Below are 20,109 nucleotides of genomic sequence, written 5' to 3'. Positions count from 1 at the left end.
TGGCATTGTTACTTTTAAGCTTTAAAACAATGGCAGAATAAAATTGTCTTATTATTTTTGTTTAAACTTAATTGTCACTGAAGCCTTGATGTAACTGTCTCTGGAGGTCATATTAAGGCAATGACATATAAGTAAAATATTAAAGCATGAACATTTTATGTTTTTATCTAGGACAGAAAAACTTTATATTGGCTTCAATGTTAGAGTATTATAGAGAGGTTTAATGTGTCACCTTTCTTTTACAGTAAATATATTTTATAGTAAACATATATTTTTCTTATTTGACCTAAATTATCAAGCTTATTAGTTTCAGTAATTGTATTAATTGTGGAAAAACTATAGTGACTAAAAACTCACCTGTATTTCCACTACTTAGAAATAACCACTTTCAATATGCTTCTAGTGTTTTTTATGACTATGTGATTAGAAATAAAAATGTAAATGTAAAAAAATTGTATTACATTGTGTTTTCTCCCTTTGAAACTTCATTTTAAATATAAAAGATGGTGAATATGCTTAATATTTGAAGTCTTCTTTTATGAAGGCCTCTTAGATAATACTTCCCCTTGGCCGGGCATGGTGGCTCACGCCTGTAATCCCAGCACTTTGGGAGGCCGAGGCGGGCGAATCGGGCGGGCGGATCATGAGGTCAGGAGATCGAGACCATCCTGGCTAACACGGTGAAACCCTGTCTCTACTAAAAATGCAAAAAATTAGCCGGGCGTGGCGGCGGGCGCCTGTAGTCCCAGCTACTTGGGAGGCTGAGGCAGGAGAATGATGCGAACCCGGGAGGCGGAGCTTGCGGTGAGCCGAGATCGCGCCACTGCATTCCAGCCTGGGCGACAGAGCGAGACTCCGTCTCAAAAAAAAAAAAAAAGATATGGCCGGGCGCGGTGGCTCAAGCCTGTAATCCCAGCACTTTGGGAGGCCGAGGCGGGTGGATCACGAGGTCAGGAGATCGAGACCATCCTGGCTAACATGGTGAAACCCCGTCTCTACTAAAAATACAAAAAACTAGCCGGGCGTGGTGGCGGGCGCCTGTAGTCCCAGCTACTCGGAGGCTGAGGCGGGAGAATGGCGTGAACCCGGGAGGTGGAGCTTGCAGTGAGCCGAGATCGTGCCACCGCACTCCAGCCTGGGCGACAGAGCGAGACTCCGTCTCAAAAAAAAAAAAAAAAAAAAAAAAAAGATAATACTTCCCCTTTTACCAAGCCTAGCAAAAGTAAGACACAATTTCCTGTGTGTTCCCAGACCACTTTCGAAGCAATTTTAAAAGCGTATCTATCTCCTCCTGGACTGTAAGCTAAGAGGGCCTATATCTTATATATCATATAGTTGGCAAGTACCTGTAGCCTGGTGTTAGGCACTCAAAAATGTTGGCTCATTGAATTAAATATGTATGTTTGACTTTTTACTTGTTTATGTAGTCATCTTAAAATATAGGCCAAACATCCTCCTTCCTTGTTGGCCAACAAGAATTCCTGTTAAAACAATTAGCATTTTGCTGTCTTGAAGGAAAAATGTAAATCAAACAGTTTACACACACACAAATGTGTATACATACAATTTATACACTCATGTTCTAGGGAATAGATGAACAAGAAAACTGGATAGGTTTTCTACTTTTTAAATGTAGATATGCATAATATATGACTCAGCTGTTGGCTTTAAATCAGTGTTTTACTCTTTACAACTTTAAATATGCCTTCAAAGAATCCCAGAGGGATAGAAATTCTAGATTGGGAAATCTAGTTTAAAGTGTTATGAATTTTTTACATGTTAAAGATACCACTAACAAAATCTAAGAAACAAAGTGCATTCAAAAATTACAGATATGTAATTTTGGGGAAATATATATGGAACTTTTTTTTTCTTTTTCAAACTTTATTTTAAATTCAGGGGATACATGTGCAGATTTGTTACAAAGGTATATTATGTGATGCTGAGGTTTGGGATGTGATTGAGCCTGTCACCCAGGTAGTGAACATGGAACTGTTTTATTTGATAGTTAATCTATAATTGACTAAGTAGTTGTACAAATTAGCTGCCATAGTGTAGTTGAATTTATTAAAAAATTTTTATATTTCATATCTTCCCACAGAATTGCCTATGCAGAGGGATTAATAATTTTTATTTTTTATTTTTTTAGAGCTGGAGTCTTGCTCTGTTACCCAGGCAGGAGTATAGTGGCCATATCATAGCTCACTGCAGCCTTGAACTCCTGGGCTCAAGTGATCCTCCTACTTCAGCCTCCTGAGTAGCAGGGACTACAGGTGTGCACCACCATGCCTGGCTAATTTATTTTATTTTTCCAGAGATGGGGTCTTACTATGTTGTCCAGGCTGTTTTTGAGGACTTGGCCTCAAGTGATCCTCCTACTTCAGCCTCCTGAGTAGTTGGAATTACAGGTGTGAGCCATCAGCCTAGCCATATTAATAATTGCGCAGCTTTTTGATAGTATTTAAAGGCAGCACTTCACATAGCATTTAAAGTTTTAAATTCAGAACTTATTTTTCTCCAAGGTAGTCTTACTTTGCTTGTTTTTGTTTTTGTTTTTTCCTAAGAGACATAGTCTTTCTCTCTTGCCCAGGCTGGAGTGCAGTGGTGAACTCCTGGGCTCAAATGAGCCTTCTGCCTCAGCCTTCTGAGTAGCTAGAACAACAGCAACATGTTACCATACCTGGCTATTCTAAACATTTTTTGTGTGTGCATAGAAATGGGGTCTCACTATGTTGCTTAGGCTGATCTTGAACTCCTGCCCACAAGCAGTCCTCTTGCCGTGGCCTCACAAAGTGCTGAGTTTATAGACATGAGCCACCATGGCCTGCCTTCTTTGTTAGTTTTTAGTACTTTTAAAAATAGTAACAAAGTTACTTGGAGGTATATGTTTAAATGAATGTATTTTAATTAAGTTATATAATTTTTGGGTGTTTTATTTTCAGTTGATGCTGAGTAATATATGGAGAAAGAAGAAGGAACATTTTTGAAAGTAAAAAATAATTTGTCAGGATTTCCCAGGTTTTATTTCATCTGATTTTTCTTGTTTTTCCCCTCTTAGGTAACTGTTGAGAATTTTTTACGGGTATTAACTGGGAGGATCCCACCTAGTACTCCTCGGTCAAAACGTCTTCTTTCTGATGATAGAAGCAATATTCTAATTTATATGACAGGTAATTTCATAATTTAGAGTTTTTATAGTAGAATATATTGAAACTCTTTGAAAAGAAAGTCACGTGGAAAGAAATTTAAACACATTAAATGATTTTTGGTTAAAATGGTTTCTCATGTAGTTATATTTTCCATGATGCAGAAGTATTTGAGATGATATCTGAAAACAGTATAACGTTTTGTGCCGTTGCTTATTATCTCTATTTTTTTTTACTATTGACTTGGTAAACTTTAGCACCTTTTGCTTGGTATCCTGCTATAGCATCCTTCAGTTTTGTTCTCCTGTTAATCATCCTGTGAAAGTGTCTAATAGAAATTGCAAATCTATCCCTCTTCTACTTAAAACTTTATAATGATTTTCCATCTCAAATTTTGCTGTACATTAAGATTACCAACTTTAGATACTTAGGCCTTATTTTAGAATTCTTATTTAGGTTTTCATCTGGGCTGGGATTCATGAAACTGTATTGTGGATATACTCCTCAGATATGAGATACAGTAGTCTTTTGATTATACTTTGAGGAATATTGGAGATAAAGTGTACCATAATATAATATAGTTATCGTGTGTATTACACATAATAATATATATAATGATTTAGCTATATTTTTTAACTTGTCTTAGTTCTTAATACTTTTTTCTAATTCTCTTCCAAGCTTGACTGTTCTGTCCTTCAAATATTTGTTTAAGCTCTTGCATTTGCTTATGACGTCTTTTCAGTCCACTTTGCCTGCTTGATTATTCCATATCGTTTTAGTTTTAGCTTAGGAGTCACTTCCTTCCATGACTTCCTTTCTAAGTCTAGGGTGACTGATGTTTCCAATTACCTGGGACAGTTGTAGTTTATACCTGTTGTCCCAGTGTTATTATTAATAGTTTCTGGTTTTTCCTTCAGAAGAGGTATGAAATAACAGCTCATATTTTTCCTATCCAAAGATATTTCTCTTCTCCCTGGCTGGTCTGGACTTTCCTCTGTGCACTTCCATGTTAATTTTTAGTTTCTTTCATAGCATTTAACTTATTATTACTTTATTGTTTGGGTATCTGTTGCCTTCACTGTATTTGGAATTCCAAGATGTCATTGATTATATATTTGCTTTTTTTTTTTTTTTTTTAAATCACCAGTTGCCTGTCTTATAGTAGTATTCGGTAAATATGAATGTTAATCAAAAGGTGTTCTATAAATTTTTTGGAGGGCATTCCATTCAACTGATGATAAAACAGGTATAGAATAATTCTTAGATATCACATGACAAGATAGTTAATGACCCCTACTTAGTGGCTTTTCTCTATCATGTTGCATTTATTTATAACATTCAAGACTTAATTTATAAACTTTATAAATTAACTCAATAGAGTTAATGAAGCCAGGAAAAATTTTATTTTACTTTTTCTGAAAATTACAAGGAATTTTCAAGCTTTTGTGGCAAACAAGATGAAGTGCAGTTTTTTTGTAGGTTAGCTTTATTTGATGTATTAAACTAAAGGATTTATTATTATTATTTTTTGTTTGTTTCCTGATTCTGTTGGTACTCTTTCAGGAATTTCAGAATAACTGCAGGCTTAGAACAAATTCTAGTAGTTTAAGATAGGATTTGATAAACTATGGCCTGTGAACTGGCTGCCTGTTTTGGAAGTTTTATAGAAACATGGTTGCATCCATGATTTTCACAGTTTCTATGTCTGCTTCCATACTACGACAGCAGAGTTCAGTAGTTGTGCTGGAGACAATATGACTCACAAACCAAAAATATTTACTACCTGCTCTTTTGTAGAAGGTTACCAGGGTCTGTAAGAGAAAAAAAGGGTTGATAATTATGATAATATGATAATAATATTTATGGAGGCATAGTATACATCAGGCAGTATTCTAAATCATTGTGTCTATTAACTCATTTCATTCTCACAGCAGTGCATTGACTTAGGTGCCGATATTCAAGGTTGCTGTATGTGGTTGTGTGGGTTGTATAGTGCACCCAAGAATCTGGCCAGGGGGTTAAGTGGGAACTGAAATCTAGTATGTGCTTACACTAAGCAATCTGCTCTACCACAGGGTTGTATTCTAATGGGAGGGAGGAATACTTGTTTCTCCCACAAAGGCATAGTCAACTAACCACTTGTAAGCTTGCAGGGCTGCATATATCCAGGAGGAAGGTGGGGAGACGGTTTTTTTTTTTTTTCCTACTGTCATACCCAGTGGAAGGTACCTTTTAAAAACCTGTACAAAGGAACTGTATAAGTAAGCTAATGATAGTGTTGCAGATACATTTCTCACTTTATGGCTGAGGAAGCTGAGGCATAGAAAGATTAAATTATTTTCCTAAACTAACATGGCATAGCTACCATTTGAATCCAGACAGCCTGCCTCTAGATTGCATACAAATAGCACTATCTTCTGGTCCACCTCTTGTAGTAAAAATGTGGGACTAGCTAGTGTCTCCAGCTTCTTTCTCACCAAAAATGTTTGCCTGGTATTTGAAACATTTTTATGAATGGAAACTCATTTCTGATATAATAATGGAGCCAATGGAAGAGCATAAATACAGGTTTCTGGAATTGAATAGTAGAAACCCTCTTAAAGATATTATATCTGCTATTTTATATAGTCTATCATTCTCTTTTTAATTGGCGTAGTAGAAAATTCAATTTTTTTGTTTTCATAGTATATATTTTAGAGTATAAAATAAGTGATGTCAAAAAGTAATGAAGTAAGTGTATATGTCTAGATATATGCAGTTTGCATTAAAAAATGTGTCTATTGATCTTTTTTACTCTTTATACAAGGACATGGTGGAAATGGTTTCTTAAAATTTCAAGATTCTGAAGAAATTACCAACATAGAACTTGCGGATGCTTTTGAACAAATGTGGCAGAAAAGACGGTAATTAACAAGTTCATAAGCTATATTCATACCTAATTTTCACATGGTTAGTAGGTTGTTTTTATTTTATAAGATTTTTAACTTAATTTGACAATTTCTTTGACTCTTTTAAATTTACATTTGTTATTTCCATTGAACTGGGTTGTTTTTAAAAGAAAAACAGAGTTATTCTGTAACATGAAATAGTTAACCTTTTAAGATTCCATCTCTTCTTATTTAGCATCTTTTTTAGAGGAAGTAAGTGCCCCTCCAACCAAGTTACCTATTATTATGGAGATTATGAACATTGTGTTTGTTTCAACTTGTACCTGTTCTTTCTAGCTCATTCTTTGGCCCCTAATGTGATAGCCATATTTCTTCTATGGAAAAAAATTACTGAAATTATGGTTAGCATAAAATTTGTAACTTAACTCACATTAAGGATGATTGTTAGTAACCCTTGCTAAGCATCTCTTTAGTTGGAAGCTGTCATATATATGACTGTAAGTGAAAGAACTTTTAACTTGATTACTTTCAATAAATACTTACAGGCTATCTTCTATTCCTGTGGCAGAAAGTGGAATATGATGCCTTCAAAGTGTTTACAATCTAATGGAAAAGAGAAATATGTACACAATGATGCTACAAAATAAATACTGTAGTGTTAAAATAAAAGCATAAGCAATGTGTGGAAGTGTTGAAGAGGAAGCTTTTACTGGGCACTGATTATGTCCTATTCATAGCTTACAGTTAGAGAATGCATACTGGGTGCTGCATACTGTATTTTACATCTATTGTCTCATTTAATTTTACAACTCTATGGGCTAGATACTATTACTATTCCCTTTTTACAAGTGAGTGAACTTAGGCACAGAAAGATTCAATAACTTGCCGAACTTTACACAGCTAGTAGTAACTTGCCAAACTTGACACAGCTAGGATTCATGCCCAAATGGTTCAGTCCTAGAGCTTGCTCTCTTATTTACTCCACAACCTCTCCTAACTTTGGATGTTTCTAATGCATAGGAGCCTCCACATATTTTGCCACAGAACAAATGTGTCATGTTAATTGTGCCTCCTATCACTTTCTTGGATGATATTGTAGTTCAAGATTCAATGCTTTGTTTTCTAGGTTCCTTGTTAGCTGTTTATCTAGACCCAGTGTCTGAGAAAAAACTTCCCAGAAAACATGTCTCCTCTCTACTTTAACTTTTGCCAGCTAGGCAACTTATTGTGCAATAGATACCTGAGTATATTATTCTTTCATTAAAACAACAACAAAAACAAAAACCTTTCATGGTTTCTCCACTCTTCAGGATAAGATTCAGACTTCATATGGTATCCTTTACAAATTGTTCCTACTCTAGCTTTTTGAAACCAATTTCGCTCCATTCTCCCAAATTTACTTTAAATCCTAGGTACATAGATCTATTCGCAAGCACTTATACTTTTTTACATTATGTGCTTTTCCCTCTGCTGGAATGTTATCTTCTTTTCTCTGAAATACAAAATAACACCCTTTATTGCCCATATTGGGCATCACCTTTCTCTGATCTGCTTTTCTTTGCAGTTCTCCTTAGTCCTTCCTCAGTGTTCATTCAACAGTTTGATTTTGTTAGACTCTAGGCTGTAAGAGGGCAGGGACTGTTGTATCTCCAGCATAATATCAGGCACATTGTAGGCACTCAATATATATTTGTAGTACTCATCACATTCCAATTTAGTTATGTGTTTGTCTTTCACTTAGAGTTTATGCTCTTTTAGTATAGTTACTAATTCATACTTCTTTTTCTGAACCTAGCTCAATTTCTAGGACAGCATGGATGCCAAATAAGTGCTTGTTGAATGGAATATTCATTTAGATTCTGAATTATATGGGATAGACAAGGGAGAGGGAAAAGAGCTGGGAGAACCACCTTGGGCACAAGCAATACTCGCTGTGGTTTCCCTGGACAAATTTATACCTTTAAGTTTTCTAAGGTCAAATTTCTGTTGGGATTTTTGCTGAACACTGTTAGCTAATGAAATGACTAACATATGATTTAAACGTCTTATGAAAGTATTATAGAAATATTAGTCTATGATTTACAGCATGATCCTTGTCAAAGATGTTATCACTTTTCTTTCAGCTACAATGAGCTACTGTTTATTATTGATACTTGCCAAGGAGCATCCATGTATGAGCGATTTTATTCTCCTAACATAATGGCTCTAGCTAGTAGCCAAGTGGGAGAAGATTCACTCTCGGTATGTGCATTTTCCTCATTTGTAAACTGTGTCTTTGGAATGTGCACCTATTTCTGAAACCAATTAAATGCTTTAAATGCTTTATGAATGTATCTGTTCTTTCTTAGACTAATACATTAGAAGGAAATTTTGGTTACATTTAAAACATTTTGTTATAATGACACTGTTAAAAATACTTTTTTTCACCTTTTCATAGCATCAACCTGATCCTGCAATTGGAGTCCATCTTATGGATAGATACACATTTTATGTCTTGGAATTTTTGGAAGAAATTAACCCAGCTAGCCAAACTAATATGAATGACCTTGTAAGTATTCACTTGATTTGATTATAGCATATAGGTATGCTAACCTTAATGTGAAAAGAAGTGTATTATTCCCTGTACTCCTAGAGGATACTGTTTTTTGTGTTGAATTATAGCTTTTAAAACTGTTTGATAGCTACCTTTTACCTGTATATTAGCATTTCTCTCTCTACTACAAGAAGCCTGATGTTTTCCTTTACTCATTTTCTTTTCCTTACCAGAAACGTGCTTTTTTTAGATTCACCTTTTGAAATTCTACATATTCTTCAGGGGCCACCTCAGATTGTATCTCCTTCAGGAAATCTCCCCGAATTCTTCCCTGTGGGAATTTCTTGTTTTTTCTTCAGAGCCTCCATAGACCTTTAATTCTCCTTAGTAACATTTACCACAGTCTTTTATTGACCTTACTAATTGAATGTAAGTCTTTCTCACTGAATGGGAAGCTCCTGGAAAAGAGAGACCTTTTCTTACATATTTTTGTGGGCCCTACAATTTATAGTATAGTCATTTGACAAGGCTTGTTGAACTTAATTTAGGTTTTTTTTCTTGAGTTTTTTTGTGCTGATTCTTTTAATTAAATCTACTTTGAAGTTGCTGTTGAAAGTAGGCATAACGAAAAGCTTGAAACAACAATTCTAGACTGGATAATTTACTATGTGTCAATGACTTTCATTCTTTTCTCCATTAATTTATAGTTTGTTTATTCTTTCACAAACATTTCTTGTTTGCTAAGTGCCAAGCACAGGCTGTTCCTAATGAAAGAGGCAGATGCCTCTTTCCTTAGTTCCTGCTTTCATGGGACTTAGAATGAAGGGGAAACTGAGTAGACAGGGCTCTGTCCTCTAGCACTTCAGCCAAGCAACTTTGCATTGATCTCTTTAATCACATACAAATCTTTTAAGTAAGTTCTCATTTATTAAGGGGGTTTTACTGAAAGATTCTGAAGCCCACTGGTATAGGCTGTAAAATTTGATAGAACTACTATATTAGTCCATTTTCATACTGCTATGAAGAAATACCCGGGCCTGGGTAATTTGTAAAGAAAAAGAGGGTTAGTGGACTCACAGTTCCACATGGCTGGGAGGCTTCATAATCATGGCAGAAGGTGAAGGAGGAGCAAAGGCACATCTTACATGATGGCAGGCAAGAAAGCATGTGCAGGGGAAATGCACTTTATAAAACCATCAGATCTCATGAGAACTCACTCACTATCATGAGAATAGCATGACGGTAACTGCCCTGCATGATTAAATTACCTCCCACCGGGTCCCTCCCATGCCACATGGGAATTATGGGAGCTACAATTCAAGATGAGATTTGAGTGAGGACAGAGCCAAATTATCTTATTCTGCCTCTGGCCCCTCCCAAAGCTCATATTCTCATGTTTCAAAACCAATCATGCCTTCCCGATAGTCCCCTAAAGTCTTAACTCATTTCATCATTATCTCCAAGTCCATAGTCCAAAGTCTCATCTGAGACAAGTCCCTTCTGCCTATGAGCCTGCAAAATCAAAAGCAAGTTAGTTACTTCCTATATACAATGGGGGTACAGGCATTGGTTAAATACACCTGTTCTACTTGGGAGAAATTGGCCAAAATGAAGGCACTACAGGCCCCGTGCAAGTCAGAAATCCAATAGGGCAGTCATTAAACCTTAAAGTTCCAAAATGATCTCCTTTGACTCCATGTCTCATATCCAGGTCACATATGCAAGAGGTGGGCTCCCATGGCCTTGGGCAGCTTTGCCCTTGTGGCTTTGCAGGGTATGGCCTTCCTCCTGTTTGCTTTTACGGGCTGGTGTTGAGAGTCTGTGGCTTTTCCAGGTACACAATGGAAGCTGTCAATGGATCTACCATTCTGGGATCTGGAGGACGGTGGCCCTCTTCTCACAACTCCACTAGGCAGCACCCCACTGGGGACTCTGTGTGGGGACTCTAACCCCACATTTTCCTTCTGCACTGCCCCCCATGGGGGCCCTGACCCTGCAGCAAACTTCTGCCTGGACATCCAGGCATTTCCATACATCCTTTGAAATCTAGGTGGAGGTTCTTAAACCTCAGTTCTTGACTTCTGTGCACCTTCAGGCTTAACACCATGTGTAAGCTGCCAAGGCTTGGAGCTTACAACCTCAGAAGCTATGGGCCAAGATGTACTTTGGCCCGTTTTAGCCACAGCTGGAGTGGCTGGGACATGGGACATCAAGTCCCTATACTGCACAGTGCAGGGGGTCCTGGACCCAGTCCACACAATCATTTTATCCTTCTAGGCCTCAGGGCTTGTGATGGGAGGGGCTGCTGTGAAGGTCTCTGACATGCCCTGGAGACATTTTCCCCATTGTCTTGGCAATTAACATTTGGCTCCTCGTTACTGACGCAAATTTCTGCAGGGGGCTTGAATTTCTCCTCAGAAAATGGGTTTTTATTTTTTGTTGCATTGTCAAGATGCACATTTTCTGAATTTTTATGGTCTGCTTCCCTTTTAAATATAAGATCCAATTCCAAACCATATCTTCGTGAATACATAAACTTGAATGATTTTAATAGCACCCAAGTCTCCTCTTGAACACTTTGCTGCTTAGAAATTTCTTCCACCAGATACCCTAAATCATCTCCCTCAATTTCAAAGTTCCACAGATCTCTAGGGCAGGGGCAAAATGCTGCCAGTCTCTTTGCTAAAGCATAGCAAGAATCACCTTTGCTCCAATTCCCAGTAGTTCCTCATCTCCATCTGAGACCACCTCAGCCTGGGCTTTTTGGTTAAAACCATTCAACAAGTCTCTTAAGAAGCTCCAAACTTTTTCACATCTTCCTGTTTTCTTCTGAGCCCTCCATACTGTTCCAACATCTGCCTGTTATGCAGTACCAAAGTTGCTTCCACATTTTCAGGTATCTTCATAGCAGTAACCCACTCTGCTGGTACCAATTTACTGTATTTGTCCATTTTCATACTGCTATGAAGAAATACCTGAGACTGGGTAATTATTATAAATAAAAAAAAAAAGAGAGATTTAGGCTGGGCTCAGTGGCTCACGCCTATAATCCCAGCACTTTGGGAGGCCGAGGTGGGTGGATTACTTGAGGTCAGGAGTTCAAGACCAGCCTGGCCAACATGGTGAAAGCCTGTCTCTACTAAAAATACAAAAATTAGCTGGGCATAGTGGCACATGCCTGTAATCCCAGCTGCTCAGGAGGCTGAGGCAGAAGCATCACTTCAACCTGGGAGGCAGAGGTTGCAGTGAGCTGAAATTGCGCCACTGCATTCCAGCTTGGGTGACAGAGTGAGACTCTGTCTCAATATGAACAAACAAAACAACAACAACAAAAAAAGAGGTTTAATGGACTTATAGTTCCACATGGCTGGGCAGGCTTCACAATCCTTGTGGAAGGCAAAAGAGGTGTAAGGGCATGTCTTACATGGTGGCAGACAAGAGAGCTTGTGCAGGGGAACTGTCCATTATAAAACCATCAGATCTCGTGAGACTTACTCAGTCACGAGAACAGCATGGGAAAGATTTGTCCCCATGATTCAGTTGCCTCCCACCAAGTCCGTCCCATAACATGTAGGAATTATGGGAGCTGCAATTCAAGATGAGATTTGGGTGGGGACACAGCCAAACCATATCAACTACTTTCTAACTTCATTTTGAAGATTATATATTTTGATGCTTATTAAATATTGATATGAATTTGAATATTAAAACTTGTGATAATGCTACTTTAACTGTAAAAAAATTACAGTCACTTAAGTTCCAATTCAATTTAAAAGTTTGTTCTCATTTTTGGATTGTACATTGTATATTTTGTGTAAGGCATGACATGCTGTCTCAAAAGTTTATATGTACCTTGCACATTGAATATCTAATGATTGGTTAAAAAATACTTCTGTTGATTATGCAGGAAAGATTAAGGAAACTAATTTTTTTATTGCTCGTAATTGCTATTTAGTTTTTAATAAACATTCCTCACTAATATCTCATCTTACCCTACCACCTTTATTTTGAAAATTTGATGATGACTATTGTAATCTTATTCAATAAGAATGATTCATTTTCTGGCAGTTTACTAGGGCAGTGACTTAACCTATCTCTAGCTCAACTGTGTAATAATACCTATTTTCTATTAGAGTATATGTATATAGTAATGTTTGTTGAGTATCAGTTGTATTCACAGTACCATGTTAGTTGCTTTAGCAGTAGCAAAATTTGAAGACCTGGTGTTAGCCCCTTTAAAATTTATAGTGTCATTGGTAACAGTTGAAGAGCACATTTATAAAGTATTACTTGTTATGTGAAATGTCTGGATCCTCCAGGTAATTTTTTTTCCTTTGTGAACATACAAGTCTTGCCATGTACCTTTATTATACTTTTAGTATTGCACTATAATTGTTTATATTTGTGATGTTTCCTCAAGGCTTTGAGCTTCTTGAATAACGAGGTGTAAGGACCATATTATATTCATCTTACACTCCACAGAACTTAATTACAGTACCTGGTTTATTTGTAGATGCTCATTTGAATATCTACTAAATGAATGAAAGGACATGACAACAATGCACATTTGTATGGTTCCTTTAAATATAGTGAGATTAGTAATAACTTTTTCTTGGAAAAGGTAAGTATAGGTTTGAAGGAAGGGAAATATAGCCTACTCTAGGGAAATAAAATACCCGCAGACACGAGGAAGTTGGAATAATAGATGATCCTTGTCTTTGATAATGGCTTGAAGGAAGTATGGTTTGAAGGAAGAAAAGTATAGCGTACTCTAAGGAAATAGAATATGTGCAGATACACAGAAGTTGGAATAATAGATGATTCTTACCTTTGATAATGGCCTGGCTAGAGTGTGGACATTCTGTAATTGAAGAAGATTATTGAAAATTAAACTGAGTAATATGAGACCTGTGGCTCATTGTGTTACTTGAGCTAAGGAAATCAGATTGATGTGATAAAAATTCTTAAAGAAAGAAGTGACTTCATAATAAGGGGAAGTATGTTTATTTTGGCAGCAAAGAATAAGATAATATTATTCAGTGTTTCCCTGCCCATTTGACTATACTCTTAAATGTTTTCTTTTGCTGGTACCTAAGAAAGCCCATCAAGTTGCTCATACAGGAATACCCAAGAAATCTTCAGAATTCTTGGGACTTCAGTTTTATCTCTGCTTATTTTATCTGTCATATTTTGCCTCCAGTCTTCTATCTATTATTCCTGTTTGGCATTTTACTTTTTTTTTCCTTTTTAATTTGTATCCTGAGTTCTTCTTTGTGTTTCCTTGTACTGCTTTCCTGAATAGGGACGACAAGGATTGCTGGCAGTGTGGTATTAGGTAAATTATTTAATCTCTTTGAGCCTTAGTTTGAAGTGGAGATATAACTTTTGTATACCTCAGAGTTATTGGTAGGCTTAAATGAGAATATCCGCAAACTGCTTAGCACAGTGCTTGGAACACTGTGTTTTATAAATTGTAGCTGCTTTACTCTTCTCTACCTTGCTGCCTTTATATTGCTGATTGCCAGTGCAGACAGTCTTATCTTCACAGGTGGATAGGTGCTGTGTGCCTGGACCTTTCCTGTCAGGCCTATAATATTTTTCCTCATATATCTTGTGTTTCAGCCAAACTAAATCATTTGCTTTGCACATCTCTGCAACTGCTCTTTTATTAGGAATGCTCTTATTTCCCACCAGCAAGTCCTTGTTTTCCTTCAAAAAAAAAAAAAAAAAAGACTTTAATTTCACTGTCTGTTTTTTTCCCATCCTCAAACTGTAAGAAGTTTATCCTTTTCTGAAGTGAGACTTTCCATTTTTTTCTACCTTGTTATGTTTATTCATCTCTAACTAGTCTGAAATCCTTGAGGACAGGATCATGTCTTAGCAATCTTCATATCCTCTGTGGAAAGTAAGTCTGAATTCTATGTAACACACACTTTTTATGCTTTGCTGAGTGAATGAATATATGTCTGTCCTTGGTAATTCACTGACATGGAGTATCAGTGATAAGATTAACAGAAAAATTACTGTGATGTCTGTTTTGCAGTGAAGTTGTGGTTTTTCAGACTGAGCACTGGAGTATTTGTGGAGGTGGCTTGGGCTTATTTTCATAGATAAACTAAGAAAGTGCTTTGATATATAAAATGCTACATAGGAGTACAATAGAGAGCAAGAGGGTATGCAGTAGAGAGGCTGTGCTTCAGTTTTCTGAAATCCAGAGAAACTCCACTTAAATGTTTTTTACATATTGGGCCTCCATGTACTACTTTATTTGAATTTAAAGTTTGAATCAAAGGGCATGATTACAAAACGTTTGAAAACCACTCCAGTAGAGCATCCCACTGTGACAGATACAGACAAAGAAAAAGAGCAATTCTGTTTTCATCATGTTGAGTGTGAGATCTTAGAGTTAAGGGTTCACAATACACTGTGAAGCATATAATTCAAGAAAGTGAGTATGCCTTTTCCCACAGTGGCCAGCTACTTTTTTATTACTGTCCTAATGTCTGCATAGTTTTCTTAAAATTCCAAGCATTATGGTAGGAATGAAACTTTAATCTTTAAGCCCTTTGGAATGCATAGCTTCTTTAGGTTGGGAGAGTTTTAAAAATACACTATAGTTTAGTGTATTATGTCATTGGATTTAATAAACATTGTATATGTGTGATGCATGAATTTATTATTATATATTTTTTCAGTTTCAGGTGTGTCCCAAAAGTCTGTGTGTGTCTACTCCTGGACATCGCACTGATCTTTTTCAGAGGGATCCTAAAAATGTACTGATAACTGATTTCTTTGGAAGTGTACGGAAAGTGGAAATTACAACAGAGACTATTAATTTGCAACAGGGTTCGGAAATCATGGAAAGCAGGTATTCATTAATCTTAAACCATTATTTGAATAGAAGACTAGTCTCACAATTTGTACATTTTTTTGAAACGTTGTATTGAGAGGCAAAAGTTGGTGTTTGTAAGTAAAATTACATATTTATGCTCACCCAGTCTTCACTTTATGTAGGCTGTATGCTTTTCAGATTTATAGGCAAAAACTGTCAATATTAGTGGAAACTAAGATCATCATTAGGATTATGTTGGAACTCCAAAATACAATCTTGCTAGTAGTTCAATTTGAGACTTGCCACAAAGGCCTAAAACTTTTCCCATAACTGGCTATCCGAGAGCCATAATTTTCTGTTAGGCCTCCTGGTAACATTAGGGAAAGGAATGAGAAGTGTAAACCAGTTACTGCCTTGGGAAGTGAATTGTATGTGAGTGAGTACGGACATTTGTAAGAGAGAGGAAGTTGAGAGACATTGGTTCACTTTCGGTATGTGAATTTTAGAAATACTTATAATTTGTTTTATTTTCTCTTTAATCATTTTTAAAGGTAAAATACTTTATTAGAAATAAATAATGAGTCAGCCAATAGCTAGTTTCTTGAAATATATAATGGCATATGTTGTTAACCATGAAACTTTGTTATTTGTGATTATCTGTTGCTATCTATTAGAAAGTCACACTACAGGGAACTTTTTGGATTGAAAAAGGGCAATATATACAATTATAACAATTTTGAAAATTTTGAAGATTTGTAATTGAGCTTATGAATGTTGTAGGAATAAATTCAAACACTGGCACAAGATGCTTTTCTTTGATTCTAGTTACAATAGTTTCTTTTTTATTGATATATAATATTTGTACATATTTTGGGGGTACATGTGATATTTTGATACATGTGTACAGTGTTTAATGATTAAATCAGGGTAACTGGGATATCCATCACCTCAGACATTTGTCTTTTCTTTGTGTTGGGTACATTAGTATTTTTTTCTAGATATTTTGAAATATGCAATAAATAGTTAACAATAATTTCCCTACTATACTATCAAATACTGTAACTTGTATCTTCTATCTAACTGTATTTTTATGCTCCTTAACCACCTTCTCTTCATTCTCCTCCCAAACACTTTCCCTACCCAGCCTCTGGTCTACCCTCTACCTCCTTGACATCCACTTGTTTTGCTCCCACATGTGAATGAGAATATGTGATGTTTGTCTTTCTGTGCCTGGCATATTTCACTTAACAGTAACTTTCAGCTCCATCCATGTTGTTACAAATAACAAGATTTCACTCTTTTTTATAGCTGAATAACATTTTATTGTGTTATTTTATACATTTTCCTTTTCCATTCATCTGTTGATGGACACATCTTGATTCCATATCTTGACTATTGTGAATACTGCTGCAATAGACATGGGAGTGCAGATAACTCTTCAGTATACTGATCCTTTCTTCTGAATATGTAGCTAGATGTGGGATTGCTGGATCATACGGTAGTTTTATTTTTAATTTTTTGAGCAACCTCTACTGTTTTCTATAGTGACTGTACTATTTTGCATTCCCACCAACAGTGTATGAGTGTTCCCTTTCTCCACGTCCTTGCCAGCATTTGTTATTTTTTGGTCTTGTTTATAAGCTAAGTGAGGTGAGATGATATCTCGTAGTTTTGATTTGCATTTCTTTGATGATTAGTGATTTTGAGCATTTTTTCATATACCTGTTGTCTTCTTTTGTGAAATGTCTATTCAGATCATTTGCCAATTTTATAATTAGATGATTATTATTATTTTTTGCTATTGAGTTGCTTCAAATTCCTTATATATTCTGGTTATTAATTGCTTGTCAGATGAATTGCAAATATTTTCTCTCATTCTGTACGTTGTCTCTTCACTCTGAAGATTGTTTCCTTTGCTATGCAGAAGCTTTTTAGTATGATGTAATTTCATTTATCTATTTTTGCTTTTGTTGCCTATGACTTTTGAGGTTTTACCTAAAAAATTTCTGCCCAGAATAATGTCCTGGAATGTTTCCCCAGTGTTTCCTTTTAGTAGTTTCACAGTTTTAGGTCTTAGATTGAAGTCTTTAATCCATTTTGATTTGATTTTGGGATATGGTGAAAGATGGGTATCTAGTTTCATTCTTCTTCCCAGCACGGTTATTAAAGAGTGTCCTTTCCCAGTGTATATTCTTGGCACCTTTGTTGGAAATGAGTTGGCTGTAAGTGCTTGGTTTATTTCTGAGTTTTCTATTTGTCCCATTGGTCTGTGTGTCTGTTTTTAATCCCTGTACCTTGCTGTTTTGATTACTGTAGCTATGTAGTATAATTTGAAATCAAATAGTGTGATGCTTCCAGCTTTGTTCTTCTTGCTCAGGGTTGCTTTTGCTATTCTGGGTCTCTTGTGGTTCCATAGAAATTTTAGGGTTGATTTTTCTATTTATATGAAAAGTGCCATTGGAATTTTGATAGAGATTGCATATGTATAGATCAACAAATATACTTCTTTGGGTAGTATGGCCATTTTAACAACGTTATTTTATACAGTCCATGAGCATGGGATGTCTTTCCATTTTTTGTGTCTTCTTCAATTTATTTCATCAGCTTTGTGTAGTTTTTCCTGTAGAGATGTTTCACTTTGGTAAAATTTATTCCTAGATTATTTTTTTCTTTGGTAGGTATTGTAAGTGAGATTGCTTTCTTGATGGCTTTTTCAGATTGATAACTGTTGTATAAAAATGTGACTGATTTCTGTATGTTGGTTTTATATCCTGAAACTTTAGTGAATTTGTTTATCAGTTCTAAGAATTTTTTGGTGGACTCTTCAGGTTTTTTAAAGTGTAAGATCATTTTGTCTACACACAAAGATAATTTGACTTCTTCCTTTCCAATTTGGACACCCTTCATTTCTCTCTCTTGCCTAATTGCTCTGGCTCGGACTTCCAGTACTATGTTGGATAGAAGTGATGAGAGTGCACATTCTTACCTTGTTCTAGATCTTAGTGGGAAGTCTTTCAGTTGTTCCCCATTAAGTATGATATTAGCTGTGGGTTTGTTATGTATGGCCTTTATCATGTTGATGTATGTTCCTTCTAATCCAGTTTGTTGAGAGTTTTTATCATGAAGGGATGCTGAATTTTGTTGAATGCTTTTTCAGCATCTATTGAAATTATCATATGGATTTTGTCCTTGATTCTGTTGATCATGTATCTTGTTTATTGATTTGCATGTATTGAACCCTTATTGCATATCTGGGATGAATCCCACTTGATCATGATGGAATGGTCTTTTTTTTTTAATGTGCTGTGGAATTCAGTTTGCTAGTATTTTGTGGAGGATTTCTGCAATTATGTTCATCAGAGATACTGGCGTTTAGATTTTTTATGTGTGTGTGTTGTGTTCTTGTCTGGTTTTGTTATCAGGGTAATGCTAGCCTCATAGATGAGTTTGGAAGTATTCCCTCCTTCAATTTTTTGAAATAGTTTGAGTAGACTTGGTATTAGTTCTTTAAATGTTTGGCAGAATTCAGTAGTAAATCCATCAGGTCCTGAGCTTTTCTTTGATGGGAGATTCTTTACTACTGCTTTGATCTTGTTACTCATTATTGGTCTGATTAGATTTTCTATTTCTTTCTGGTTCAATGATGGTAGGTTGTATGTGTCCAGGATTTCATATGTTTCTTCTAGATTTTCCAATTTTTTTGTCATGTGCTTGTTCACAATATTGTCAAATGAGCTTTTGTATTTCTGTGGTATCAGTTGAAATGTTTTCTTTTTTATCTCTGATTTTATTTATTTGGGCTCTTAATCTTTTTCCTTAGTCTAACTGCTGGTTTGTCAATTTTATCTTTTCAAAAAACCAACAGTTTGTGTTGTTGATCTTTTATATATTTTTTAGTCTCAATTTCTTTTTCTTTCTTTTCTTTTCTCTTTTCTTTTCTTTTCTTTTTTTTTTTTTTGAGATTGGATCTTGCTCTGTTGCTCAGCCTAGTCTGGAACTCCTGGGCTCAAGCGATCATTTTGCCTCAGCCTCCCACATAACTGGGACTGAAGACATGCACCACCACACCAGGCTAATTTGTTTTTATTTTTTGTAGAGATGGGGGTCTCCGTATGTTGCCTAGGCTGGTCTCGAACTCCTGGGCTCAAACGATCCTCCCACCTTGGCCTCCCAAAGTGCTGGGGTTACAAGTGTAAGCCACTGCACCCAGTCTGATCCTTATTTCTTTCTTCTACTAATTTTGGATTTGTTTTGCTCTTGATTTTTGAGTTCTTTAAGTTGCATAGTTAGGTTGTTTATTTGAAATCTTTCTCTCTTCTGTAGGCGTTTATTACTATAAACTTTCCTTTTAATACTACTTTTGCTGTATCCCGTATTCTGATATGTTGTGTTTGTATTTTCATTTGTTTCCAGAAATTTTTAAAGTTTCTTCTTAATTTCTCCATTGACGCATTTGTTATTCAGGAGAATGTTATTTCCATGTATTTGTATACTTTTCCAAAGGTCCTCTTGTTACTGACTTTTAGGTTTTTTTTTATAGTCAGAAAAAGATACTTGAAATTATTTCAGCTTTTTTGAATTTGTTGAGACTTGTTTTGTGACCTAACATATGGTCTATCCAGGATAATGTTTTATGTGCTGATGAGGAAAATGTATAATATGCAGCAGTTGACTGAAATGTTCTGTAAATGTCTATTAGGTCCATTTGGT

The 20,109-nt window shown here is 35.9% G+C and overlaps 1 protein-coding gene across 1 annotated transcript in view; it reads left to right on the top strand.

The window, feature by feature from the left end:
• The window catches only part of PIGK (phosphatidylinositol glycan anchor biosynthesis class K), a 117,086-nt gene that overhangs the window by 42,046 nt on the left and 54,931 nt on the right, over positions 1-20,109 (top strand). Inside the window, exons 5-9 of the mRNA XM_025402396.1 lie at positions 3,059-3,170; positions 5,953-6,049; positions 8,158-8,275; positions 8,472-8,582; positions 15,263-15,435. Of these exons, the coding sequence (XP_025258181.1) occupies positions 3,059-3,170; positions 5,953-6,049; positions 8,158-8,275; positions 8,472-8,582; positions 15,263-15,435 (611 nt within the window). The remainder of the gene's footprint in view (positions 1-3,058; positions 3,171-5,952; positions 6,050-8,157; positions 8,276-8,471; positions 8,583-15,262; positions 15,436-20,109) is intronic.

Source organism: Theropithecus gelada, chromosome 1, assembly GCF_003255815.1.
Source record: "Theropithecus gelada isolate Dixy chromosome 1, Tgel_1.0, whole genome shotgun sequence".
In the NCBI taxonomy this organism is placed as follows: domain Eukaryota; kingdom Metazoa; phylum Chordata; class Mammalia; order Primates; family Cercopithecidae; genus Theropithecus; species Theropithecus gelada.
The sequence above is the reverse complement of the archived record's forward strand: the minus strand, read 5'-3'. Positions and strand labels throughout refer to the sequence as shown.